Below are 27,680 nucleotides of genomic sequence, written 5' to 3'. Positions count from 1 at the left end.
TGGGGGGGGGGGATGGTTGATTTGAACTCAGGGCGTTCAAGGAAAGGTGGGCTGTTGAATCCAGCGGCGGCAGCAGAGACGGGAGCATGTAGTAAGTTCAGAGCTTTTGGCTGATCTCTCTGTAGCTTTCTTCTGCAACAGCCTTTGCCAGCTGGGTGCCCTCTGGAGGGTTTGGACTACAACTCCCATCAACCCCAACCCAGCCTTCAATTCACTCCTCGCCACGAACACTTACACTTTCATCAACCAATTCGATGGAGAAAAGCTTCCCTTCCCCACGTGAGTTGCTCCATGCACGGACCTGGCCCTTCTGAGTCACCCGGGCGCAAATTGTCCACCTAGAACCACAGGGGAGAATTAGGAACCTTGCCAGCCCACTTGGACTAGCTCCTGCCAAAATCTCTTCAAGAGCCTTTATAGACGGACGGCCTTGAAATCCATTTTAAGATTAGGGAAGAACCACACAGGAAGTGCTGCAGTCTCTTACCGTGTGTGTGCGTGTGTGTGTGAAGGGGGGAGAATGAAGCCATCTAGGCCTGTCTGTCCAGCCCTCTGGACTCCCCCTCCCCTTCCCACTCCACCCCTTCCCTGCACCCCTCTCTCCTAGAGTGCTTTTGCCAGGGTAATAGATGTGGTCCTACAGAAACCACTGGCACCGATCCCACTGGAATACAGTTCTCTGATCAAATCTGGTGTTCCACCCAATTCTGCCTCCAGCCATGCCCAGCACTGGCATGTGGGCTCTCCAAAAGGTTGCCCACCACAAGAGAATGAGGCTGAAAGGGCCTCCAACCCCGCCTTACGAGCCTCATGACAGCCAATGGCTGATCCAGGGACCGCCTCCCGCTCACCCAGCAGAGCACCTACAGGGCAGAGACAAAGGAACACGCCTGGCAGGCACTTCTGTAGGCAACAGCCTACTTCATCAGATGTGCATATGGAATAAGTGGCATTCAGCTCATAGCTCTCGTACATCTCGCAGCACAAAAGCCCCTTTGTTCTGCCGCAGTAGGAGTAAGCCTCCCTATTCTTTGCCTTCCCCCACAATTTACACCAATGACTACAGCCAGTGACTTGCTGAATGAAGCACGGCAGCATTGGAAACCCGAAACGCAAAGGAACAAGGATGGTAAACAGGCACAATGGAAGCCTGCCATGCCCAAGCCACCTGCTAGGAACGCAGTCGGGAAGGACACTCTGTTTTCGCTGGGAAGAAAAACAAGGCAAAGACGCATGCACGTGCACTCAAGAGCGCAGCTTGCATCGGATTCTGCAGACTTTGTGCCACAGGAGCAAAGCCCTCCCCCCCCCCCAAAAAAAGAGAGGCACCTGCATGCTTCAAAATCAACTTCCTAAAAATTAATTTGTCGCCCAACCGGGAGAGGTTAATCCCACAGTAGTTGGGGCTAAGCAATTAAGACCAGAGACACAAGCATAGGGCAATGGGGCAGCAAGCCCTGAGGTGAAGCTAACGCAGCTCTGAGTGCCCAGGGCGTTCAGGCCATGGTGGTGGCAGACCCTCACGCTGGACAACTTACCTGGACTGGTAGGGGTTCAGACTGGCAATGGGCACCACTTTGGTCTGGGAGCCCCCAGGGGTGCTCAGGAAGCTGGAGCCGCCTACTTTCCCAGGCACCTTTGAAGGGGTGATGTATTTTGACGCAGACCCTAAAGACAAGAGATGTATCGGGCTAAACATTAGGAAGAACTTTCTGGCAGCAAAGGCTGTTCGATGGTGGAAAAGACTTCCTAAGTTGGTGGCAGACTCTCGTTTGCTGGAGTTTGTTTAAACAGAGCTTGGATGGCCATAAATTGGGGGTTATTTAGCAGTGACTCCTGCAGTGCAGGGGGTTGGACTAGATGCCTCTCACTGTCCCTTCCGACTCTACAATCCTACGATTAGGGATTCAGCTCTGCGGCGCAGCAGCGACATCAAGATACCCTGGCACATGAGCTCCTTCCATGTATTGACCAAAACCCAGGACAGACTGGTTCTGGCGCCACTCGGCCACTTCCCCCACCCCACCCCTTCAATATCTCAAGCAAAGGCAAGAGCTGGTACAAGCTATTACCACAACTTTTTGTTGTTGTTTTGCATTTAGCTTTTATGGCCAAGAGCATCCTGCTCTGCCCAAAGGGAACAATCACCGCAACACTCAGCTGGCACCCTGTGACAGTTCACAGTCTAGTGCCTTGTACCCTTCTATAGCAATTCTGTGTGCAAACGCTGCCCCCCACCAGCCACACTGAGTATTGCAAGGAGGGGAAAGCCTCATTATGCAGTTTGCTAACATTCTCTGTTATCACTTGAATTGCACATTCCATGAAAAAGAGGACAAACTGCAGCACCAGTGGGGGGTGAGGGAGGGTGTTTACAATATTAAAATCAACACAGATCCTTTCAGCATCTTAAAGACTTAAAACATACTTATTCTGGCCTACGCTTTGCACCTTTAGTGAAATGGGCTGCCGCCTACGAGGGATCGCACCTTAATAAATGTGCATTGTCTTTTCTGAGGTGGCAACAAGACACTTTTGCAGGGGTTTTTGTTGCAACCGACTAGTCTGCCTCCGGAAGTTTTATAATGTTAGCAACATATACACAAGCTGTTCCGATATGTAAACTCCTTTTGCAAGACATGTATTTCCTTTTCTTTTATGCTGAATAATTTACGCTGCACCACAGTTTGTTTCGCTGTTGTGAAATAATGCCTTAATAAAAAGTAAAAATAGGGGGGGAGAGAAAAAGAATTAAGCTGCCTATCAAATGCCAGCACAAAGCTGTGTTTCCTCATTTAGATAACAATTACAGTGTGCGCCTCTGATAATTTTCTGCAAGCTACGAAAATGACTGGCTCTATCATTATTAATGAAGCTCCGCTGTAACCTGACAGGGGCTAAAAATTATTTTTCTGTTTCAATTTCAGCGTCTGCCTCTCTTTTTCAATTTGCCTTTCAACTCCATGTCACCATCCTCCCTGTTAGCACCACTCACCCCTTGGAAACAAAAAGGCAATTTTAATTATAAACGTTTGTTGCCAACGAGCCAGGAGCCAAACTCAAAGAGCTCAGAGTCAAGCGAAGCACCAAGAGAAACCTTTGGCAAATCAAGTCCAGTATGCTTTGATGTTACTTTCCCCCACCTGCTGGACTTTCTGGCTTTCCATTTAAAGTAGGGGGAAGGAAAAATCTGTACCCCCCCCCCCGATGCTGCTGGGCTACAATCCCCACCAACCCTGACCACTGGCCATGCTGGGGATGATGGGAGCTGAGAGTCCAGCAACAGCTGGAGGGCCAGAGGTGCAGGCTGAGCCTGATAGGAGGCTGGTCTGCTAGGACTGTCCGTGCAGAGGCCAGCAGAGCGAACGACAGCAGCACCTGGTGACAGAGTACTTGCCTTGCATGCAGGTTCCATCCCTGACTGCAGCTCCACCTAGGGTTGGGAAAGGCTCCCTGCCTGAAACCCCCAAGAGCATGGGCAGGCAACCTAAGGTCCGGGGGCCCGATCTGGCCCAATCGCCTTCTAAATCCGGCCCACGGACGGTCCAGGAATCAGCGTGTTTTTACATGAGTAGAATGTGTCCTTTTATTTAAAATGCATCTCTGGGTTATTTGTGGGGCATAGGAATTCATTCATTCCCCCCCCCCAAAAAAAATATATAGTCTGGCCCCCCACAAGGTCTGAGGGACAGTGGACCAGCCCCCTGCTGAAAAAATTTGCTCAAGAGCTTCTGCCAACCAGTGCAGACAATACTGCGCTAGAGGGGCATTGTATAAGGCAGCTTCCTACATCCCTATGAAATGGGCGCCCACTGAGCAAAACCTCTTTGCCCTTTCGCTCAAAAGATCCTATACGACAAAGTAGATCCACTGGAAGTAATGGGCCTATGTGAGCCACGTACATCAATTCCCATGGGTTTGCTCTGGGTATTTAAGAACGGTGGCAGCCCTGACTCTGCACAGGGCAGCCCAAATCTCTCCAGTTCTTGTGAGGCCAGAATGAGCTTAGCGCAGGGATGGCCCTTCCACCAGACACAGCTGGCTTCCAACTCCCAGCAGCCACCTTGGCCAATGATCAAAGGTGCTGTCGGGAGCTGGAGCCTGGCAGTATCTGCAGCGCACCACATTGGCTACCCCTAACTAAAACCTACACAGATCTCAAGACTGGGAAGGGCCTTCAGCCATAAACCAACCAACCACCACCACTCCCCCCTTTCAAATTGCAGCAAGTAACATTTTGACCAGTGGTTTTTAATGCAACCCTGACCTCACACAGACAAGAGAAGCCAAGCCGCATGGGAGCAGCAAGACACTACCTTCTCTTGCTGCTCATCAAACCTCCTTCTCTCTCTGCTTCACACATCCTGGACCATTTACCTGCTGCTGTGGCTGCTGCGGCTGTGCTCTCATTCGGATGTGCTGGCCTGCTAGGGGCTTGGTTGGTTGCCAGGCTCCCAGAGCTCTGCTGCTGCCCTGCTTGCAAAGTGCCTGGGAAGCAAAGGGGGGAAAGCCATTTCAGTGGCAAGAGCTGGCAAGGAAAGTCTAACATGCTCCCTTGCGGACCTCCGTGCAGCTGCTCAACCAGTCAAAGCAGTGTACAGAGCAGGGGGCTGTTGAGCTCCCAGCTCACGCTAGTCCCAGGCACCATGGAGAAACAGTTTATCAGTTGCATTTTGGCTGCTTGTGTCCATTAATTTCAATGGGTCTACTCTGAGGAGTAGGACTGCCCAGAACCTTGTACATTCTTTGTAAACTGCTCAAATCTTTTACCTAAATTTAAGCCACATACACTTCTTCAAATAAAATAAAATGCAGAGGATGGAGGAAACTCCTGGAACTATTTGTAAACTCAAGAACTTGAACCTCAGATTGCTTGTTTCTAACTTTCTCCCAACCCATATTCATTTTGTGCCATGTCTCATGAGGGCAGGGACTGTCTCTCTCCCCCCCCCTCACCTCTTCAAGTCTGTGAGCCTCTGGGGGGGGGGGTTAAGAGGGGGATAAAAATATTTCAATAAACAATAATAACCCTAGCAGCTGTATAGTGAAGTCTCATTATAAAATCTCATTTTCATCTATGCTGCATTTAAAACAGGCACACACTAAGCTTTAAGGGCTGTGGATATCCAGGCTGTAGGGTTGTTTATTTCCACACTTCAGCAAATGGACAACAAAAACTGTTTTTGTACTCCAGAATATTTTCCTTCTGGACCTGAATTTATGCTTTAGATTTACGCTCCAAAAATTTGTGAAGTTCAAATCATCTGCATTAAGTCTGGCTGATTTGACTCAACTTATGAACCAACTAACTCCCGCGGCTCCTCTCTGTGAGGACAAGGAAATTTTGTGGTTCACCAGTGTGTTGCAAATAACTCATAGCGTTCTTAAATATGGGTTCTCCCTAGAACACTTGCCACCTTCTCTTGGGCTGATGGATTTAATCCTTCGTCTGAGATGTGCCCTGCCGAAAACTCAATTTTAGCGTCATCCGACTCTGTTCCAAAGGGCTGAACACATTCCGATGGTGGCGACCGCTCACCAAAGCGGAAGGAGTTATGAATGAGAGAAGTGATCCCGGAGTAACAGGGGACGTCAGCAGAGAAGAAATCGCTAATCCAGACACAAAGGCATTTCAAGCCAAAACACAAAATCCCTGTTTCTCATTAGGACGGGGAAAACACATCATTGAAAAGGGCATCGCAGCAGTTAAGATGCCAGAACAAGGCCCCTGCAGACCCATCGCTCAGGAAAGCTCCTTACCTTCAGTGTACTGCACAGGATTGCCTATCTTCCCCGCCACCATGTCAGCCGTCTGGAGGACTTCTAAATCCATCACAATAACCACCTTCCTGCAAAGAAAAAGCTGAAGGTTTACCCGCCTGGTGCCTGCTTTGCTTGTTAAGAGACTGTGAGCTGGGAAGGTAAACAGGAGTCAGGATCTTTTGCCACAGGGCAATAGCTGAGAGGCAGAGGTAACCCAAACTGGGGATTTAAGTGCTACAGCAACTAGAATCCATGCTGCACTTTAATTTTAATTATTGAATTTATATACCACCCTACACCCGAAGGTCCTCATATGTTAGAATAGGGGTGGGGAGGCTGCACGCAAGGGCTGCATTTCCTTCACAGCAATTTTCCAAGGGTCCCATGGCAGCAGTAAGCAGGACCAGAGGGAAAAGTAGGCAGAGCAACACACGTCCGTTTTTACCTTTGTACAGTCAGCTAGTTTCTACACACAAACCCCTCTCTATCTTCCATTCAGGAAACCAAGGAGCATCACCAGCTAAAATACTCAAGGTGCAAAGCTGGGTCAAGTTTTGCAGGCCAGGCAGAGAGGGTTGGAGAATCATGTTGGAGAGTCAGAAAGGGCTCAGGTCTGAGTTTACCCACCCTGTATTAGTACAGTGGTACCTCAGGTTAAGTACTTAATTCGTTCCACAGGTCTGTACTTAACCTGAAACTGTTCTTAACCTGAAGCATCACTTTAGCTCAGTGTTTCCCAACCTTGGGCCTCCAGATCAGCGTTTCCCAACCTTGTGCCTCCAGCTGTTTTTGAACTACAACTCCCATCATCCCTGACTAGCAAGACCAGTGGCAAGGGATGATGGGAAATGTAGCCCAAAAACAGCTGGAGGCACAAGGTTGGGAAACACTGCTCCAGATGTTTTTGGCCTACAACTCCCATCATCCCTAGCTAGCAAGACCAGTGGTCAGGGATGATGGGAATTGTAGTTCAAAAACAGCTGGAGGCCCAAGGTTGGGAAACAAAGTTTAGCTAATGGGGCCTCCAGCTGCCGCCGCGCTGCCGGAGCCCGATTTCTGTTCTCATCCTGAAGCAAAGTTCTTAACCTGAAGCACTATTTCTGGGTTAGCGGAGTCTGTAACCTGAAGCGTATGTAACCTGAGGTACAACTGTACTGGATTTAGAGTATTGGGGGTGGGGGGTGGGGTTACAGTCCAAGATTTGGAAATCTTGAGGAAACAGAGAAAGGCAAACTGGAAGTAATACATTCTGTCTGCCCATTGTTTTATTGTTTTGAATGCATTTTAACTACCATTGGATCAGATGGTGGTTTCACATTTTATGGCTCACAAAAGAAACCACTTTTGTCACATATGATTTTGTGATTTATTTGCTCAACACTACCCAATAAGTGAGGGACGCGGGTGACGCTGCGGGTTAAACCACAGAGCCTAGGACTTGCCGATCAGAAGGTCGGCGGTTTGAATCCCCGCGACGGGGTGAACTCCCGTTGCTCGGTCCCTGCTCCTGCCAACCTAGCAGTTTGAAAGCACGTCAAAGTGCAAGTAGATAAATAGGTACCGCTCCAGCAGGAAGGTAAACAGCCTTTCCGTGCGCTGCTCTGGTTTCGCCAGAAGCGGCTTAGTCATGCTGGCCACATGAACCGGAGGCTGTACGCTGGCTCCCTTGGCCAGTAAAGCGAGATGAGCGCCACAACCCCAGAGTCGGCCACGACTGGACCTAATGGTCAGGGGTCCCTTTACCTTTACCCAATAAGTGAAGTTCTGTGAGGGGTTTACAACAGAGATTAAAAAGCATTAAAAATTACCCAAAATCTGAAACAGAATAAAAATACAAAATGTGTAAGAAATTGCTGCCTGCTTGCCTGCTCTCCACAAGGAGGGGACACAATGCTGTATCAGAGTCTTGAACCCTAGATCAGGCACCCCAGAAGCCAGCGCTCACTCTACATGTTTTGGACTACATCTCCCATCAGCACCAGCATTGTACAGCCATTGATGCTAGGGCTGATGGGAGTTGTAGTCCGAATCTTCCTAGAGCTGGTCCTTTTTGTTCTTCTTCCCAACCTTGTGCCTCCAGCTGTTTTTGAACTACAACTCCCATCATCCCTGACTAGCAAGACCAGTGGCAAGGGATGATGGGAAATGTAGCCCAAAAACAGCTGGAGGCACAAGGTTGGGAAACACTGTTCTAGACCCTCAATGTGCCACAAAAGTGACTAATATGGCTATGTGTGGGTAAACAAGGCAATTCGAAAATCTAAGGAAAAATTGCTGTTGCAAACTTCCTTCCCAGGTTGCCGTGGCAGACCTGAGGGCTAAGATGAAAGACCACAAACCCATACCAAGAGGAATAAAACACCATGCCTGGACCTTAATGTCACACTAGAGGGGATTGGATTGTAAAGCAGAATCATAGGCCCTCACTTTTATCACAGATTGAGCAGTTACCTTCCATCCTTCAGGACGTTAATGATGAACCTGTTAATCTTGCAGATGGCGTTCGCACTCAAGCCCTGGTCATTAACCAGGTCGTTCAGCTGTGTTGCCAGCATGAAAGCTGTAGAAGAAAAAGAAGAAAGGAGGGGGAAAGTATTTTATGAGGTGAAAGGAGGCACCGTGTGATTGTGGCCTGGTTGTGATAGGACTTCAGGTTACTGCTCAGAGATCTAGGAACTGCTTGACTTAAATCAACACACATCTCATCAACCACCACCCAAAGACAGACTCTGCTTTGATAGAGGTGCCTGAATAAAAGCTGGAGGACAGCCACATGCCAAGGAGGCCTGCAACTGCATCTTGCACTGATTATGATTCTACGGATATAGTTGAAATGCAAACCAACATTCCGTTTCCAAAAAGACAATTTGAGACGGAATAGCCTCTACATTAAGCCAAGAAACTGAAGCCATGTTAAGCCTCGTGACACAGCAGCTCTCGAACTCTTTAAAAAACCTAAGTTCATACAGTGTCCCACATAGGTAAATTTTTGGGAGGGGGTAATAGAAATGATTAACAAGACTATACAGAAAAATCTTGAATTTGCAGAGGAAAATATCCCTTTGAATTCTATTCCCAATACATGCAATCTAACTAAGAGACAGTATGAATGGATTCTACATGCCCTTACTACAGCAAAAAGACTGGTTTTAATGAACCGGAAGAACATAAATGCGTCTCCCTTCAGCGAATGAATAAAAGATATGTATAAACTCACAATGCATGAGCAAATTACATATAAACGTAGACTTGCTATAGACAAAGTCAATATATGGAAATCAGTTGCACAGTGGTACCTCTGGTTACGTACTTAATTCGTTCCGGAGGTCCGTTCTTAACCTGAAACTGTTCTTAACCTGAAACACCACTTTAGCTAATGGGGCCTCCTGCTGCCGCCGCGCATGATTTCTGTTCTCAACCTGAAGCAAAGTTCTTAACCCGAGGTACTAACCCAAGGTACCACTGTATAAACACTGAATTAGATAAAGTTCAAGATATGTATAATAACAATCCTTTAAGTTTTCTCCCCCCTTTTCTTTTTCCTTTTATGTTTTTAATAAAGAACATTAAAAGCTCTCAAACCCAAAGGCTCAAGAACATGCTGAGGCCGCTAGCACAAGAAGGCTTCCACCAAACCCTACCAAAGCAAGTTCCTATTTTTCTGGAGGGGAAAAAGGGCTGTGAATACACCATACATTTAAAAGCATGTTCCATCACCACTAAGGAATGCTGGGAAATGCAGTTTGTTAAGGGTGCTGAGAACTGTAGCTCTGAGAAGGGTAAACTACAGTCCCCAGGATTCTTTGGAAGGAAGTAAAACCAAAACCACCAATTCTTTAGTCTTTACCTAACCAGTGGCCAAGCAGCAAGGTGGAGAGAGAGTAAGTCAAACTTCACTAGAGCAGGAATTAGGAAAGTTACTGTAGGTAATTTCACCAGTGTAGGGTAAACTCTTAAGACCTTGTGATTGCACTCCACACCCTCTTGTAAATGCACATTGGCAGTGGGCCTCTAGTCACAACGGCATATGGTCTATTTAGCCTAGTAGTACCATGCTTGGCTGACGGTGGCCCCCCAAGGTCTCAGGCAGAGGGTTCTCCTAGCCTGTCTAACTCAGGGTCCTTTTTTAAGAAGCGTGTGCCAAGGGCTGAGCCTGGGATCTTCTGGGTGTAAGCCTGTGGCTCTACAACTGAGCTATACCAACACCCCTCCAAATCGCCAGTGCTGATGTCCAGGAGCATCTTGCAGCAATGTCGCCCCAGCCAACTGTCTCTGTGCACGTGATGCTTACAGGAAAGGGTTTGCACGCCATCACTCATCAGCATCCGGTAACGCTGTGGGCCGGTTCCAGTGGAGATAGCTCGGATGGTCTGCACAGAAAAGCACAAGAGGCATGGTTAGGTCCAACAAGGAGAGTTGACTTAAGGCAAGAACAGTAATGTGAAGGACACATACAGTGTCCCTGTTATAGAAATACCGGGGGGGGGGGGGGAGAGTACATCTTTAAAGTTACATATTACAAATATTATGCTTGAATGTATGCTTTCAACTTGACAGCTCAGGGAAGTTACCTAGCTTTAAAAATAATATAAAATCATCTCCTTTCCCAGTTTCCTCCATTCCAAAGCTATTTTCCCCTTGAAAAAGGACTCCAGCAAGTTCCCAGAGGTGACAATTGCTGGGCTCATTGTTAGCCAAAGGAAGCCAAATCTCATCACCTGACTCACCTCAGGCTCCAGACATGCAAAGGAACTTCTATTGTACTTTTGGGTGGTGGGTACTTAAGACATACCGTATTTTTCGCCCCATAGGACGCACTTTTCCCCCTCCAAAAATGAAGGGGAAATCTGTGCGTCCTATGGGGCGAATGCAGGCTTTTGCTGAAGCCTGGAGAGCGAGAGGGGTCGGTGCGCACCGACCCCTCTCGCTCTCCAGGCTTTGCTCAGATCTCCGCAAGCCGTGGGAACACGCGCCGGGCTCCCGCGGCTCGTGGAGAGTTGCCTGCATGCCAAAGGCTATGCGCGCTGAGCTCAGCACGCCCAGACTTCGCGCAGCTCTCCGCAAGGCGCGGGGGCCCAGCACCAGGCTCGCGGAGAGTTGCCTGTTCTGGGGGCTGGGGTCGGGGGAAGCTCGACCCGCGCCTGGGGGGGAAATAATATTTTTTTCCTTTATTTCCCCCCCAAAAAACTAGGTGAGCCTTATGGGACGGTGCGTCCTATAGGGCGAAAAAATACGGTATTTGTCTATGCTAATCTTATACCTGAGTCTTGCCCTGACATGTCTGCTTATGCTAATCTTGTACCAAGGACTTGTCTGGACATGTTTGCCAAGGTTAACCCCTCCCCTTTTGTGACATGTCAGTGATGAAGTAATGATGCTGTATGAACTGTATTGGTGGGAAAGTTTTAAAAGTCTTTGTCACCCCATCCTCGGGGTTCAAATTTGCTCTTTGAACCTATTGCGCAATAAACTTTGGTCTACAGCTGTTTGCTCCATTTGGCTGGACTCCTTCCTTTATTCCGCAGGGACCCGTGGGCTCTGCCCGACGAGCTGGGTGACTAAGCAGCCTCACATCTAGATTTTTCCTTAACACCCCAATGCTTTGCCCCCTGGGTCAAGATGGTAAAGCTCCCCCCCCCCCGAAGGCCAGTACCTGGCCTCCTGTACATTTATCTTGAAGCTTATTGGACAGGGAGCAGGGAATACTCACAATGAGCTGCAAGACAGGATTATTAACATTCTCTCCTTGCATCATGGCCTGAAAAAGGAAATAGACAGCTGACTCCTTTGAGCAAGAGAGGGTGAATGGCCTGATCTCAGGAAAAGGTTTCCTTGGACTAAATGAAGTTTTTCATTCTCCTGGAGCAAGGATCAGCACATTTACAGGTGGTTCCCCAGGGAGGCAATTCCAGCTTCCCCAGCCTGCAAAAGGAGCCTATCTAGGAGACAGGGAATGAGGAACCTGCAGCCCTCCAGTTTTTGGCACCCAATGAGAGCCGACCTTTTATCTGCTATTTTAAGTTGTTTTAAACTGTTTTAAACATTGTGTTTTAATTGTTGTAACCTGCCCAGGAAACTTATGGTGAAAAGCAGGTAATAAATTATAGTATTTTTCTGGACTACATATCACTCAAAGTAGACCCACTGAAATAATAATAATAATAATAATATCCCACCCTCCCCGGCCAAAACCAGGTTCAGGGTTAAAAGACTAAGCGATTCATCACACCTTAATGAAAAAAGGTTTACTTTGAGAGCAGGGCTAATGCTTGATACAACTCTACCCTGTGTCACCTTGAGTCCCTGTTTTGGCGAAAAGGTGGGATATGAACAAATAACAAAAAAAATAAGTCTCTCTCCCGTTGCAGTTCTTCCTCTGGAGCAGCTCTCCCATGAAGGCTGCCAGGGTTGGAGGGGGCAAGGCAGGTGGAAAGAGCCATTGCCAGATGGAAAGTCTCTCTCCCCTTGCAATTCATATTGATGCAAGTAAGTGTGTGGATACACAGGCATTCTTCAGTAGCCAGACATTCCAATGACTGTTCTGTACTTTAAAAAATGGTTTCTGATGTTTTTATTGTGGCTGCAGACCACCCTGGCAGGGTAACATACAATAGGCACATGCACACATAAAGTGCCTACGATTTAGGGATTACAGTGGTATCTCGGGTTAAGATCTTAATTCGTTCCAGAGGTCCGTTCTTAACCTGAAACTGTTCTTAACCCGAGGTACCACTTTAGCTAAAGGGGCCTCCTGCTGCCGCACAAGTTCTGTTCTCATCCTGAAGCAAAGTTCTTAACCCGAGGCAATATTTCTGGGTTAGCAGAGTCTGTAACCTGAAGCGTATGTAACCCGAGGTACCACTGTATATGCAAGTATGTAAAATGGAAAACATACACGTATAAGCAAATTTATGTAACCAATTGTAAGTTATGCACGTTCTTGCATACACACACACACGTGTACTTTCGTGTATTCCTGAACTGGATTTCTAACCACGTGCAAATACATGAATATTACTTGCAAAGTCGCCAGAAAAGCGCTAGGAGTCATTAATTCGGGGTTGGCGGCTCCCGCTCTCCTCAGCCTCACTAAAAAAAGCCACAACAAAAAAAATTCCTTCCAGTAGCACCTTAAAGACCAACTAAGTCAGATACACAGTGTGCATGCACACGAAAGCTCATACCAAGAACTGACTTAGTTGGTCTTTAAGGTGCTACTGGAAGGAATTTTTTTTTGTTTTGACTATGGCAGACCAACACGGCTACCTATCTGTAACTAAAAAAAGCCACGGCAGAGAAAGCGGGAGCGCGTGCGCGCGAGCATGTGCAGAGTGCGGCCCCCTCCCCGCCTCCCCTCTCACCGCGATGGCCCCCTCGCTGAGCCGCGCCGCCATCCCGGCCTCCTCTTCTTCCTCGCCGACGGCGCTTCTGAGGAGAGCGGGGCGGGGGCGGAGCCGGCCTCCTCGTCCCGCGCGCGCGAGGCAGCCGCCGCCTCCTTTCCCTCCGTCACGTGCTGCTGCCGCGGAGGCGCCATTGGCCGAGGGGAGCCTGGTGAGGGCGGAAGGCGGGGGCGGAGCCGCCTCCCCGCTTCACCGCTGGCAGCGCCGCAGCCGCGCCGGGCCCTCCTCTCGCTTTCGCGCCTTTTGGCTCTGAGGTGGAAAACAACGGGAGGAGGAAAGGCGCGCAGATTCCCGCGCGGGCGCTTCTTGTGAGGCGCCTTTGGTGGTCGGGGCGGCGGGGGCGAGAAGACTGAGGGTCCGGGGCACCGAACAGCCTCCCCCCGCTCTTTCTTGGTGCGGTGTTATTGCCGCCATTGCTGCTATTATTATTATTATTATTATTATTATTATTATTATTATTATTATTATTATTATCCTCGCTCAAGTAGCATGACGGGGTTGTGTCTAAGTTTTAGTCGGACTAGACCCCTTCTCTGACAGGCGAGGGGCCAAGAGATTTCTCTGCCGCAGCTGTAAGCCGCCTTGAGCCTAATTCGGGGAAAGGCGGGGTACGAGAAGCAAGAGCGGGAGGTTAGGGAACTGGGTACAACAATTGTTGTTCTTCTCCTGCCCTCCTTTTGCAGCACTGCTATTACAGTTCTATTATCAGTATACTTACAACTTACTACTCAACCTTCACCTGCAGGTTCCAGGGTGAGTCACAACAGTTTAAAATTCTGAATTAAAAAGAATGAAAAAAAACACTGCAATCACAATGCTAGGCTGGCTATTAAGTGTATGAATATTTGTGAGGGTGGGTAGAGAGAAAGAGACCAATGTTCAGTTCTGGCTACCCCCATTTAAGAAGGATATTGAGAAGCAGGAACGAAGGTGACCAAGATGGCAAAGGGTCTTGAGACCAAGCCTGATGAGGAACAGTTGAAGGAGCTGGGGATGTTTAGCCTGGAAAAGAGGAGATAGAGCCATCTTCAAATATCTCAAGGGCTGCTGCATGGAAGAGGAACATGCTTGCTTGCTTCTGCTCCAGAGGGTAGGACTCGAACCCATGGCTTCAAGTTGCAAGAAAGGAGATTCCGACTCAACATCAGGAAGGGATGTACAAAGTGGAATAGTCCCCCTCAGAAGGTGGTGGACTCTCTTTCATTGGAGGTTTTTAAGCAGAGGTCGGAAGGCCTTCTGTCATAGATGTGTTGATTGAGATTTCTGCATTGCAGGGGGTTGGACTAGATGACCCTCAGGGACCTTTTCAACTCTGCAGTCCTATGTTTCTATCTCAAGTGCCAAATGCCAGGGGGAAGAATTGTGGTTTCAGCATAGGATGAAAGCTCTGGGGATGGAATTTCTAGTTCTTTTTGGAGCAGTACCATTATTGCTGTCATCGTCCTTGTCCTGCTTCTTCTTCCCTCCAGGGTGACAAGCACCATACTCACCTGCCCCAGCTTTACCTTCACAACAACCCTGTGAAATAGGCTGCATGGTAGGTGTGGGGGATATCTTTTGGGGGGGAGGGATATCTGTAGATGTCATCACAGCCCCTGGTCGCAAGCCATGCTGACTGCTGGAGCCATGAAGAATTGGGAGCCCAAAGGCATTTGAAGGGAGAGCCACAGCAGGTTCCTTGGTTAGCACCCAGAAGCACACCCTCATATGTCTTTGATGCAAGAGATTTTTTTTTAAATGCCCAATTTATTATATATTTTTGTCATTATTAGAGCATGTATTTTTGTGTTTTTATACTGTATTGTAAACCGCCCTGTGATCCTTGGATGAAGGATAACTTTAATAAAGTACTACTACTACTACTAATTTTCCACCTGCTCTGGTCTAAATTCACCCTCTGTTAAATCAGGTATCTTCAACCTTTTCAAGCCCAGGACCCACTTTTAACTCAAATGTGCATTTGGGGCACTTTTCCTAATCTTTTACCATATATTTGCATTGTAGTAGTGCTATTGTTTTAACCTTCCATTGCAGAGGCTTGCACTAGATGACCCTTGGGGCATAGCTGTCAACGTTTCCCCTTTTTTAAGGGAAGTTCCCTTATTCCGAATAGGATTCCTCGCAAGAAAAGGGAAAAGTTGACAGCTATGCCTTGGGGTCCCTTCCAACTCTACAGTTATGTGATTCTGTGACCCACAAGTGAGTCCCAACCCACCAGCTGAACACCAGTGCATTATCAAATAGCTGTAGATTGTATAGCCTCTGAATGGTTAAACAAAATTTGGATGAATTTATTTCTAGCTCATCATGGACTTACCTGTGGAAAAATGGAAGCTTTACATTAGCCAGAAACTGACTTCACTGCAGCCATTATTGAAGGAACAACTTTGTCACTCCATGTCGCTCAGGGACAGCTTTCTTCTTTCCTTGACTCTTCTGCAGTAAGTAACTTTGAGTGATGTGTGTGAATATTTTGCTGAGAAGCCTGCATGCTGTTCCTCTGCAGTTCGAGTTCTAAAAAAAACCCAAAAACCTTGAGCTAGCTGCTTAGCTATGGTGAAATTTAATAACACCGTTAATTTGTGATTGTTATGCAGTGCCACACCATTCATTTCTCGGAGGGGAGCATGTTGCAAATAATGACAGCGAATCATGGACAGAAAAGGCAGTAATGGCCACCAACCTAGATGGCTCTAAAGAAGATTAGACAAATGCATGGAGAGCACTATCAATGGCTAGTGGCTATGATGGCTATGCTCTGCTTTCACAGCTGGGGGTAGCAATACTTCTGAATACCAGCTGCTGGAAATCAAAGTAGGGAAGAGTTGCTTTTGTGCTCAATTCCTACTTGCAGCTTTCCCACAAGCCACTGTGAGAACAGGATGCTGGACTAAATGGGCCCCCTTTGGTTCTTCTTATGTTCTTGCATTAGATTATAACAGCCAATACCAATTGTATTTGCTGCCTGATATGTATTCCTGTAGATGGGCACACAAACTAATGCCATTCCTGCTCTCATTACCTGTTTTGACAGAATTCTGTGACATCTCTAGTGCTGACTCTCTGCACACCTGTCTCAAATCTCTCCCCCTGTCTCTTGCTCTTTTCTCCCTCTTGTAGTCCTGAAGATGAAGAGTATTTGCTCAGGCTGTCCAGGTACTATTGTGTGAAGAAAGATCCTAAGATGACTCTGTCCTGCAAGGAGGAAGGGAACAAATGGTTTCGAAAAAAGGAGTATAGAACAGCAGCAGTACTCTATTCCAGGGTAAAGACCTGGGGCTGGATGAGGGCGCTCAACACCTATTTATTTATTTATTTATTTTGTTGATTTTTATTTTTCCCCCTTCCCACTCAGAGCACCCTCAGTAAAGCTTACAATATAAAACAAATAATGCAAAAATACACTGAAATCCATCTAGCATATTTTTCCATGTATAAGACGCCCCCATGTATGAGACGACCCCTATTTTTTTGAACTCCAAATTAAGAAATCTATATTTTAAACACCAGACAACAACTTTGATATTTCATTAAATATTCAAAGCACTGGGGGGGGGGTGCACACACGGGCACCAGCCCAAGCCAGCTACATGAGATGGATAGTGGCTTTGGCGGTTCCAGCGGTTTCTTCACAGCAGCTGCAGGAAGTTGAATGGTTTTTTTTAACCCCTGTGCATTCACCGTCCCTGTAATCTAATATATATTTTGCAAAGTTGACTGCATTTGGACACCTCTTTAAGATAGGTAAAGGTAAAGGGACCCCTGACCATGAGGTCCAGTCTTGGACGACTCCTGGGTTGTGGCGCTCATCTCGTTTTACTGGCCAAGGGAGCCAGCGCACAGCTTCCGGGTCATGTGGCCAGCAGGACTAAGCCGCTTCTGGCGAACCAAAGCAGCACACGGAAACGCCACTTACCTTCCCGTCGGAGTGGTACCTATTTATCTACTTGCACTTTGGTGTGCTTTCAAGCTGCTAAGTTGGCAGGAGCAGGGACCGAGCAACGGGAGCTCACCACGTCACGGGGATTCAAACCGCTGACCTTCTGATCGGCAAGTCCTAGGCTCAGTGGTTTAACCCACAACGCCAATTTTGCATGGCTGTTCCTGAGCTCAAGGAGCAGGTTTTCATCTGTGTTTGGAATCAGTTGGATGGTGTTTGGATAGCAGACTGAAGCTTTCAGCACTTCACTGATTTTAACTACTGATTTCAAAACAACTCTGCTTTTTTTTGTTTTCTTAGAAATCCTGAGCAGTGCCACATATGAGACTGCTGGTATGTTAACAAACCTAAACCATAGCAAAGCAAAAACTATAACGGGGAGACTAAAAGCCATCAAAGGGGTGTGTGAGAGAAAGCTTGGGAGTGAGAAGCCATAAAAAGGATGGGCCAGGCAAATCCCAACATAGGACAGGGAATTCAGCATTTTGGGCACTGCCACAGAGAAGGCTCCCATCAAAGTCTTTTCCACTCATAAGTGATGGGTGTGAAGGGGTGTGTGTGTAGTGGTTAAGAGCAGTAGACTCGTAATCTGGTGAACCAGGTTCACGTTCTCCGCTCCTCCACATGCAGCTGCTGGGTGACCTTGGGCTAGTCACACGTCTTTGAAGTCTCTCAGCCCCACTCACCTCACAGAGTGTTTGTTGTGGGGGAGGAAGGGAAAGGAGAATGTTAGCCGTTTGGAGACTCTTTCGGGTAGTGATAAAGCGGGATATCAAATCCAAACTCTTCTTCTCCTTCTCTTTTGAAGGCACACCAATGCATTTTGCTTCTGCAGTTAGCTGTGTCCTGTGGCTGAACTGAGGTTCCAACCAGAAAACTCCCAGCTCTCGCCCTTTAGCCACTTATTTTGGCCTCCTCTTTCTCTGATCTTTCCAGGCACTTTCCCACGCAGAGGCCGGCAGCCCAGAAATGGCAGTGTGTTATGCCAACCACTCGGCAGCTCTTTTCCACCTGGGTCAGTTTGAGGTGAGTTGGGGCCAACCAAGCAACGCATTGTCCAAAGCCATTGTTTCCAGTTGGAGGCCTGGCAGTCAGAAAGTCACATGCCCCCAGAAGCAGAACCATTTGTGTGTATAGTGCAAGCACTGCAATGTGTAGGGCTCCCCCACCTCTGGGGAATCCGGGTTATCGCTTAGAGTTAGAGCATTGTTATTGCATTCCAACAGTCCCAGGTTCAACCCCTGGCTTTTCCAAGAAGGGCTTCTTCTGCCTGAGCCTCTGTCAGTCAGTGTAGATTTTACTGAGCTAGATGGCCCAATATTCTCACTCAGCATAATGCAGCTTCCTGTGTTTCTAACATGGTAATGCACTCTCTGATTCTAAAGATTGTAAAAAAGCTCTCACTGCTTATTGTGCCTGACTGAGGTTAACTGCAGAATAGTGATTTCCTGTAAGTAGAAAGGTGAAAGCTTGGGGGAGCAGGGGTTTGGGAAGTATCATTAACATGTAAGCACTTCTGGGGGAAGCCATTTACAACACAGAGAGAACCTTGCATGGTATAACTATCAAGCTGGCAAGTGGTGGGGCAGATGAGGACCTAGTGGTAGCTGTAAACGTAATAAGAAAGTTGAGCAACATAATAAGCAGAGCTTAGGACATTGTAGTATCCACAACCCCCTTTTCAAGCTTTCATAAAACCTTTATTTTCTCCACAGGTTTGTTTGGAGGACATTAAGAGGGCACAGGGAGGGGGCTACCCAGAAGAACTGCTCCCCAAGCTGTTGCTGCGGAAGGCCAACTGCCTCCTTTCTCTAGGTCGACTTCAGGAGGTGACAGAAGCCCTAGACAGCATGGAGGAGAAAATGTCTGCAGTCCAGAGTCTGGAAGCTGCCAGCCATCATGTGCTGCTTAGTAAATTCAACCAGCTGAAACTCAAAGCCTGCAAAGGGAAGAGTGGTTCAGTCTGTCAGCCTGCTGTGTCTGACAGGATCCAGAAGGATTTGGAGCCCTGGGAGGAGAGCAGTAGGATTTCATGTGCCTCTGCATCAGTGAGCTTAAACTTCTCTGCGTGCAAAGGGCGCCATTTAGTTGCAGCCAAGGATATCCTTCCTGGCGAACTCTTAGTGAGGGAAGAGGCCTTTGTAAGCGTGCTGTGCCCTGGGGAAAGCCTCTTGCTTCAAGGCAGTGCAGAGGCCATGTTGAATGGGCAGCCGGCTAACGAGGATCTTCACTGCCACCATTGCTTGAAGCAGCTGCTGTCGCCTGTTCCCTGCCAGGGGTGCAGCTATGCCAAGTACTGCAGCCATGCCTGTGCCCAGCTGGCATGGAGGACCTACCACAGCAGAGAGTGCTCCTTCGGGGGACTGCTTCTGACATTGGGAGTGTTCTGCCATGTCGCCTTAAGATCGGTTCTGGTGGCGGGCTTTGCAGAGGTCAGCACTTTAATAAAGCAGTCACACACAGAGGAAGTGGTGACAGAACCTGTTGCTGAAGCACCAGCTCCCAGTGTGGTTGTAGAAGAGAACTCGGCCTCCTCCATTCCTGGCTGTGATGCTGATGGGCGGTACAGCAGTTCCTACCAAGCCATCTTCTGCCTTTTGCCACACACTGAAAAGCACAGCCTTGAGCTCAAGCTCCTCTGCAGCCTGAGCGTTGCTGCCTTGTGTAAGAGGCTTGGAGAAGCTGGTCTGGAGGCTTTCATTTCAGGGAAGAGCACACCTGAAGACCAGGGAGGACCAGAAGCTGGCAAAGCATGTCCTGAGTGGGAAGTCCCAGGGGAGGCCATGCTGAGGCACATGCTGCAGCTGCAGTGCAATGCGCAGGCAGTGTCTGCACTCCACGTGTCAGGTGAGTACACATGGGGTTGCTCTTTCTCCTGCTTGGACTCCCTAGAGGAGATGGGCAGAGTGTGTTATACATGAGGAAGCACTTTTAAGAACTGGAAGCTGCAAAGGCCTCCAGATTCTTCTGGCTGGGTTCTCTCCTTCACTGCTGAAGGCAGTAAATGCCTCTGAATACCAGTTACCACTCATATTATACCTTTCATTGGTAGGTATTGGAGGGCAGGGTGTGGTTGGTTGGCTGCAATGGGGTTTGTTTGCATTTGTGAGGAGGGGAGGGCTTGTTGGGTCAGGAAGCCGGATTGATTTGTATGCTGCTGATGGATTCTTTTTGTCTTGTTGGGCTATGAATGTGATTAAGGGGAGCCATACCAGGGTGAATGCATCCTCTTCTATTTATCCCCTTGTCAGTTTCAGTTTATTGGTTAGCTTCTCTAGGAAGGGCCTATCCTGAGCCAGGTGCCACCCTTTGTTGACTGAAGCGGGGTTCGCTCAGGAGTTGACTTCCTTTGGGTGGGTTGTGTATTTCTTGTAGGAAGGCAATGTGTGGTTTCATGGTGTTTACTTACAAGTTGGTGCACTTTCTTTTGATCAGGTTTCCCAGTCCCCTCACATTTAGTGTAATTGCTTTTAAGCTAGCCATTTTGTTTGTCTGTTTTATGGGATGATTCCCTGCTAACCTGTCTGGGTTGTCCTGTTTTTCTCACCTTATATTGGCCATTGAACCTAATATGCTGATATATAGTGTGTTGGGTGGGGGAAGAGCAGGGGTTAGTGTTAGGAATGGGCTGAAGATTGGGGAGTAGGTTATAGAGAGTAATCTTTATGTAGTTATATAGGTGTTTGTTTGGGGTAGCTTAGACCCTTTGGCTCCCAGCCAGTTGGTCCTGTGTCTCATCTGGCATGGACGGCCTTGTTTGAGAACAGGCTGTCCCCCCTTTCACTTGTAATAGGGGTGGGTTAGTGAGATGGTGCCAAGCGCCTTTGTGGCACTTGTGTTGGGTGTAAAATTTATAAAAGAATGTTGTCCGCTGGGCCGTTGGTGGGGTGCTCCCAGTCCTGGTGGGGTTGAGGCCACTGGTGGGGCTGGGGGCTCTTTGTGGCCTCCCTGGTTGTCGCGTTGGACACCCCTGGTTTTTGGTGTCCCCCCCCCAGTGGTGGTGGCAGTGTTGGCACAGGGACCAGCCAGGTCCAGGACCTGCCACCCCCCCCCATTGGTGCTGGCAGTCCTCAGGTGCTCCACTCAGCCATGGTGCTCTCACCATCTTGCCTTGTCGGATGTCCAGCCAGCCTCTTCCGATGTTCTGATTCGTCTTGTCCTTAAAAGCCTCATTGTCACTTTCACTCAGGGGCTGAGAATGGGCCAGTGGTTAGCAGCAAACAGGTGCGTGTGGCCACAGCTCTCTACCCCGTGGTCAGCCTCCTGAACCACTCCTGTGAGCCAAACACCAGCGTGACTTTCAGCAGCAGAACCGCAGAGGTCAGAGCTTTGCAGTCAATTCCAAGAGGGCAGGAGATTCTCCACTGCTATGGTGAGTAACTGCTCTCATTTGGCTGAGGAGGGGGCCAGGTGAACTGATGCCTGGAAACCCTGTCACGCTTCTCTCAAGAGAAGCCAAAATGTACCAGTGGCGTAGGTATTGGGATCTTATATTTGCTTGTACCTCCTCCCTTTCCCTTTTCCCCCTCCTTGACTGAAAACGGGGCTTAAGGGCCTCATGCCTGCAGATCAGCCTCATTAGTTTCTTGGTGATGCTGAAAAAGTTCCGGGGAGCTGCTCTCAAATTCCTCAGGATGCTGGAATTTGGAAAACAATTTCTCTGCTTCTTTCCAACATTTCAACATGCTTTTTGTCAAAACGATTACAGCTGAGTTCTACGATTTTATCATTTTTATTTCAATTACTGTATCTGGGATTGAAAGTGAATTTGAGAACCCAGCCAACTGATGAACGAGATATAAATTTTTAAGTAGTTAGCACAATATCACATTTCTGGGTGACCTGAGTGCATGGAATTTTTCCAGCTCAAGAAAGCTCAGGCCAGAGTGAAAGGTGCACACAGGAACGCACCAAAAGAGCCACGCTCTTGAAAGTGTCCAGTTATTCATTTCAGTTATTTATATCCCACCTTTCATGATACAAATCATTCCAATGCCAAGACACTATAAACAACTATTTTTTAAAAAAGTATACCAAGCAACCAAAAGCTTTAAGGTCCTCCCCTGGGGTGGCCTTCGCCTGTCTCCTGCTCTCTCCTGGAATCCTCCCTGTAGGCGAGTTGATAGTGGATGAGGACCCCATGGGACAGAGAAGGGGGAAAGTGTTTGTGCCTGTTCAGGGCCAAACTCAGGGGAAATAAGCTTTCTGGTTTTGCAGTGGGAGATGGCATGCTGTTGGTCAAGATGTCAGCCTCACCTCTCCAAATCTGTTTTACAACCTTTAGAAAAAATGACCATGCTTATTTCCTTTAAAAGCCATCCATTAAACATTAAATTGAATGAAGGCAGTGTTCTAACCCTTCTATACGTTTTTAATGGCCATCAACCTGCCCACGTTACTGGGAGGGGCAAGACCTGAGAGCTCAAATAACATTGGGATTGCTGGCAAGTCTGCTTCTTTCTGGCAAAGCAAAGGCAGCAGGAGGAAGCTGGACTCAGAACCACAGAAAAGCGTGGTGCGGGAAATTATGTGGTTTTAGTGGAAATGTTATAAAGGATTAAGTAAAAATAGATTGTTAATTGGTGAAAGGAGAGAATGTAAAGTTACATCATATTAAGATTAATTGTAGAACAAAAATTGGGAAAGATGGAAAGGATTTGCTGAAATAGCTAACTGAACTAGAATACAAAAAAGGGGGATGTGAGGAGGTCAAGGAAACAAGCAAATGAAAGATAAGTTATGGGAAGGTTCGATTTGTTTTTTAATTGTTTCTATTTTTCTGGTTTTTTTATTGTGATGTGTTGCTTTGTTTTTGTTTAATTTGGTGTTTTTTCTTCTTTTTGTAACCTTTAAAACTTCAATAAATATTATTTAAAAAACAAAAAAACAGAAAAGCGTGGTGCGAGAGCAGTGGCTTTGATCTGCTTTTGCAAGCACCCTACACTCCAGATCAGTTTCCCGTTGTGGCTGTGGCTCCTGTGGCTATTCTTTGTGTCCTCTCTCAACAGGGCCTCACAGGTGCAGGATGGGGGCTGCCGAAAGGCGTAAGCGGCTCCTTTCTCAGTATTTCTTTGAATGTTGCTGTCTGCCCTGCTTGGAGGAGCTGCAGCCCAACTCAGGAAAGAGAGCATCCTCCCAAGGCGGTCTCTTCCATTGCCCTGCCTGCCACAAGCCCATGCAGCAGGTAATGCTCTGACAGGGTTGCTTCTGCAGTATTGAATGGGGCAGCTGCATCTTTGACGGGGGGGGGCAGGGCACAGCCCTGCAGTTTACAAGCTGATGACGTTCTCCGCCGATGATAGTTAAGAACGTAAGAGCAGCCCTTCTGCATCAAGTCACAGGCCTCTCCAGGCAGGCATTCTGTTCCCATGAGCCAGCATGAAGGCAAACAGGCCTTTCCCACTGTCATTCCCCACCAATTGGCACCTAGACATGGAAGAGGCATAGTATGGCCATTGCAGCTTCTGGACACCAGTCCACACTGTGGTGTGCTTGCCTGGTGGTTTTAGCCTTCCTCGCATCCCTTTGCTTTCCCCTTTCATGATATAACTAAAGGAATATTTCAAAAGGAATTTCTCCACACATAGTTGTGGAACTCACTCCCAGAAGAGGCAGTGATTGCTGCCAACTTGGATGGCTTTAAAACAGGATCAGACACATTCATGGAGAAGGAGATGGCTATTGATGGCTGCTAGCCAGAATGGCTGTGTTCTGCTTCTACTGCTGGAAGCAGTAAAGGCCTCTGAACAATTGCAGTTGGTTGGTTGATTTTTTTAATTCATTAAATTTTTATACTGCCCTCCTGGGAAACACAAGTGGGGGGAGTTGCTGTTGCACTCAGGTCCTGATAGCAGGCTTCTTGCTGAGTTGGCTGTTGTAAGAACAGGAGGATGTACTACTTGGGGCCCCTTTGGCCTGATCCAGTTACGGTGCCCTTCTAAATGTTTTTCATTGTGAGAGTAACACTCATGTCATTTGCTGCAAAGACACTCAAACCGTTTTTTGCATAAATTGGGCTGGATCTGTGCCTGAGTCGGTTTATGGGGTGCCCTTTCTCCCCAAGCACCACCTGGCTCAGGGGTGTGATGGATGAGGCTCTGTAATGTGATACAAACAGGGAGCTGTCCGGTGGGTTTTTCCAGGGTGCAGAGGGTTTGCTCCATTGCTCCAGTGGGGCCTGCGAAGTACGAGTTCATGAGGATCATTTCCAGCATCAGCTCTGTGACCTTCGACTGCAGGCCGAGGCAGCCTTGGAGCTTCTGCAGTGGGGCCACCCAGGTGAGCATCTTCTGCAACAAGTGCTTGTGCTGCTGCTTCCTCACTGACCAGTTGGCACAAGTAGAAATGACCTTGCCTAGGATGTCGTGTTCCTGATGACCACATGGGGGCAGCATTGTTGTATTCAGGCTGTTCCCTCTTAAGGAGCCGCCTTTGGGGAAATGCTGAAGGGGAGAGGCCAGATAAAGTGTGAGGCTTAAAAACACCCAAGAAACTCAGGCAGGGCCTCTCCCTGGGTAGCTTATGTATCTAGAAGAGTCGGGTAGGAACCAGGAAGCCCTGGGTTTAGCTACTTAAACGTTTCTGCAGCATTATGAGCCACTCAAGGCTTCTCACAGCAAATCAGCCCTTAATAACATTAAAAGCAAAAGGTGACACTTATCTGTCTCGACAGCAAACCTCCACAGCCGCACATATGCAAAACAATACGGAGATCTTAATAGAAATCTGCCCCACAGGCCTCTTGTGAATATGGCCAAGGCTGTCATGCGTCCATCTCACAATTGCATTGGGCCTGGGCCTCTTGAATTTCCAGATCAGTCGATGGAGCTGCTTCTGAAATGCAGGTTGGATGCCAAGAGATTCCTCTCTCCAGCGCACTTGATGGCGGGAGAGATTGAGGATCGCCTGGCGCAGGCCTGCGTCACCCTGGGTAAGGTGCTCTTTTAAACTAAGGGGGGAAACCCTTTTTGGCTCTGCCAGCCAGAGCCTTATCTGGCCCCACCCCTGCAGACCAACTTTGATGTGGGGGTGTGCCTGCATGGAGAAACCTACCTGCTAATCACATGATGTAATTATGATAACAGATGAGTGACAGGTAACCTGTCCGGCCCAACTGTCAAAATCCCAAGCGCTCTGCTGGAATCCCAAGCAATGCACTTTGCAATCCCTGTGCAGGCAATACAGCTTGCTTCAGCTCTCCTGCCCATCAGCTGATCATGACTGCATATATCCCTAGCACATCCCCCACAGCATTCATTGTCTTTCTAAACCGAAAAGGCCCAAATGCACCAACCTTTCCTTGTAAAAATGGTGTGCCAGCTTTTTCATCATTTTGTCCTCTTTTGAGGACACCTTTTGCCAGCTCTCTGATATCCTTTCTTGAATCAGGGTGACCGGAACTGTGTACACTATGTTTATTCCACGTTTGGTTGCAACAAATAATTACATAAGGCATTACGATAAGTGCAGTTTTATTTTCAGCCACTTCCCCAACATCCTCCAGCATGGAATCTGCCTTTTTTTTGACACAATCAGACTCTGAATTATCATTGTCCTTGAGCTAAGTCTGCATATATGGAGTTAGGGGTGGGCTTGTTCGTCTGTCTGCTTGTTTTCTCCAATATGCATCACTTTGCACTGATATTTGGCAGTTTGCACTTGAGTAATAAGTTTGCATGATTGATTGATTTTGCAAGGGTCATATAATCTTAAAATGGGAGCTTGGCAGCAGGGCTGTGATGATAACAGCCCATGAGATAATACGTACGTGCATACAGGCAACCACCATTGCTTAGAGCTAGAGCCCTCCGTAATCCGTAAATAGATAGCATTTAAGATAATGAGAGCATGAAGCAGTAGCTGTGAGGAGGCTAAGGAAGCACTCTGGCGCCCAGTAAAATGATTCCCACATTATTTCTCCTACCTCGCTCCCAATCTTTCCCAGGGAAGTGGCAGGAAGCAGCAGGGCATCTACGCAGCAGCATCCAGACTGTGGAAGCCCATTACGGCCCCTCCAGCATAGAAGCAGGCCAGGAGCTCTTCAAACTGGCACAGGTCCTCTTCAATGGGTAAGTGCCCCTCCCCCGCTCCCTATGGTGGCTCACAAGGCACATGCTTCCGCATAGCAGTGGACAGGAGCAGCGTGCTTTTCAGAAGGGGCTTTTCAGCGCTGCCCTAGGGAAAGCAGCTGAAGGGTTCACACAGAGGGGTTTTGTGGCCCACCCAGCATCCCCTTAGGGGCTGTGGATAAAATGGACTTACCTGTGTCATAGGACTGGGAGGCATGTCTTGGGGTTGCCTCATCAGACCCCTGCCTCTATTCAAGGCGGAAAGTCCTGTTCTGGAAGTGTCCGCAAGAGCCAACTTTTCACTGGAACCCTCCAAAAAGAGCATGAGCACTTTGCTGTGTTACTCAATGGCTGAATCACATGGGAAGTTAATTGTATGTTAAGAACATGTGTATATTTTTAATGTAAATAGCAGCTGCTAAGCCTGGAAGCCATGTGGAGGGGGAGGTTTCGTTTCCCCCCCCCCTCTCTCTCCCCCTCCCTACCACGGTCAGGATGAATTGCTTTTCAGAGAGATTTTTGTCCAGATTGTGGACAAATTGCTGTTACATAACACAAAGTTCTTCCTAATAATTAGCTCCCCAGAACCTCCATCCCTATTTTTCGCTGCCTCCTCATCCTTCCTGAGGCCTCCTGCTCTCCCTCCCTTCAGCCTCTCCTCCTTCTGGACTCTTCTTCATCTTGGGTGGCTGAGATTAGGTCCAGAGCTCAGCTTGGGGTTCTGTTGAGGGGAGGGAGCCATTGCTGCAGCCCTTTCAAGAATCCCTCCTTTTCTTCTGTGGCCAGGCGTGCTGTACCAGAAGCCCTGCACACCACCCAGGAGGCTGAGAATGTTTTGTCTAGGCACTTCGGCCCCCAGAGTACCCAGCTGCAAGAGCTGCAAGAGATGAAAGCCTGCCTGGAGGAGTTGCTCAGAGGAGGCGGAGCCTCTGTTGCCAGTGCAAGACCCAAGATGTCATAGGTGAGAAACATGCAGGCTGCCCGGTTAGGCTGCTGTTTGGTACCCTTGGCGGGGATGAAGACGCCTGAATGATGGGAAGGACACGCCCTTTGTACTCTGGGCAGCCAGAGGCAGGGAGCAAATCATGTGATATTGGCAAACTTCATTAAAATTCCCCAAAGGCTTGAAAAACCATTCCTGCCTCTGCCCACTTGTTCCAAGGAGGACACAGAAAGTTGCCTTGTGCCAAGTCAGACTTTTGGGCCAACAAACCCAGGATGGTCTCATCTCATAGGCAGGATCCCAGGTGGAGAAGGGTTTTTCCCACTGGGAGATGGTTGGGCTGGACCTTTCCCATGCAAAACATGCTCTCTTCACCACTGAAGCAGCAATCCTTTGCCATGAAATTTTCCTCAGCACATTGAAGGTGGCTGCCATCAAATTCATGCTTTGGGAGGGGCAGATGCATCTGTGTCTCGGGGGGGGGGGAGTGGGGTCCTCAAGTCACAGGATTGGGAGGTACCTGTTGGTTCATACAGGTGCATACACACAGGTCAGAGCCCCTCCAG

General features: G+C 48.2%; 2 protein-coding genes and 1 long non-coding RNA gene across 4 annotated transcripts in view; 1 reads left to right on the top strand and 2 right to left on the bottom strand.

Annotated features, from left to right (window-relative positions):
- The window catches only part of RPA1 (replication protein A1), a 34,248-nt gene extending 20,972 nt beyond the window's left edge, over positions 1 to 13,276 (bottom strand). The window contains exons 1-8 of the mRNA XM_083715147.1: positions 13,125 to 13,276; positions 11,474 to 11,521; positions 10,055 to 10,133; positions 8,215 to 8,323; positions 5,761 to 5,849; positions 4,378 to 4,488; positions 1,539 to 1,668; positions 236 to 338 (exon numbers count right to left, since the gene is read on the bottom strand). Coding sequence (XP_083571273.1) covers positions 236 to 338; positions 1,539 to 1,668; positions 4,378 to 4,488; positions 5,761 to 5,849; positions 8,215 to 8,323; positions 10,055 to 10,133; positions 11,474 to 11,521; positions 13,125 to 13,157 — 702 coding nt within the window. The 5' untranslated portion in view covers positions 13,158 to 13,276. The remainder of the gene's footprint in view (positions 1 to 235; positions 339 to 1,538; positions 1,669 to 4,377; positions 4,489 to 5,760; positions 5,850 to 8,214; positions 8,324 to 10,054; positions 10,134 to 11,473; positions 11,522 to 13,124) is intronic.
- Positions 13,277 to 13,300: 24 nt separating this feature from the next.
- On the top strand, positions 13,301 to 27,306 carry SMYD4 (SET and MYND domain containing 4). 2 transcript variants are annotated; one of them, XM_083715082.1, is made up of 12 exons: positions 13,301 to 13,916; positions 14,633 to 14,700; positions 15,465 to 15,604; positions 16,284 to 16,428; positions 18,040 to 18,129; positions 18,819 to 19,950; positions 21,293 to 21,475; positions 23,112 to 23,287; positions 24,246 to 24,381; positions 24,917 to 25,033; positions 26,048 to 26,171; positions 26,958 to 27,306. In XM_083715082.1, the coding sequence occupies exons 2-12, from the start codon at positions 14,698 to 14,700 to the stop codon at positions 27,130 to 27,132; spliced, it is 2,421 nt and encodes an 806-aa protein (XP_083571208.1). In that variant the 5' UTR covers positions 13,301 to 13,916; positions 14,633 to 14,697; the 3' UTR covers positions 27,133 to 27,306. The 2 variants fall into 2 exon arrangements, with proteins under 2 accessions (XP_083571208.1, XP_083571207.1); XM_083715081.1 differs by lacking the exon at positions 14,633 to 14,700.
- Positions 13,881 to 26,951, bottom strand: LOC310832976. The gene is made up of 3 exons (XR_014558497.1): positions 26,365 to 26,951; positions 15,481 to 15,677; positions 13,881 to 13,939 (listed from the first exon to the last, which is right to left on the bottom strand). It is a non-coding gene; the product is annotated as an uncharacterized lncRNA (long non-coding RNA).
- Positions 27,307 to 27,680: the final 374 nt, after the last annotated feature.

Source organism: Podarcis gaigeae (assembly GCF_964106915.1).
Source record: "Podarcis gaigeae genome assembly, chromosome: 15".
In the NCBI taxonomy this organism is placed as follows: Eukaryota; Metazoa; Chordata; class Lepidosauria; order Squamata; family Lacertidae; genus Podarcis; species Podarcis gaigeae.
The sequence above is the reverse complement of the archived record's forward strand: the minus strand, read 5'-3'. Positions and strand labels throughout refer to the sequence as shown.

Bases quoted from the DNA above. Each gene is read 5' to 3' on its own strand.
- SMYD4 (XM_083715082.1), top strand. The intron at 24,382-24,916 runs GTGAGCATCTTC...TTGAATTTCCAG, and splicing joins TCTGCAGTGGGGCCACCCAG to ATCAGTCGATGGAGCTGCTT. The intron at 26,172-26,957 runs GTAAGTGCCCCT...TTCTGTGGCCAG, and splicing joins GCACAGGTCCTCTTCAATGG to GCGTGCTGTACCAGAAGCCC.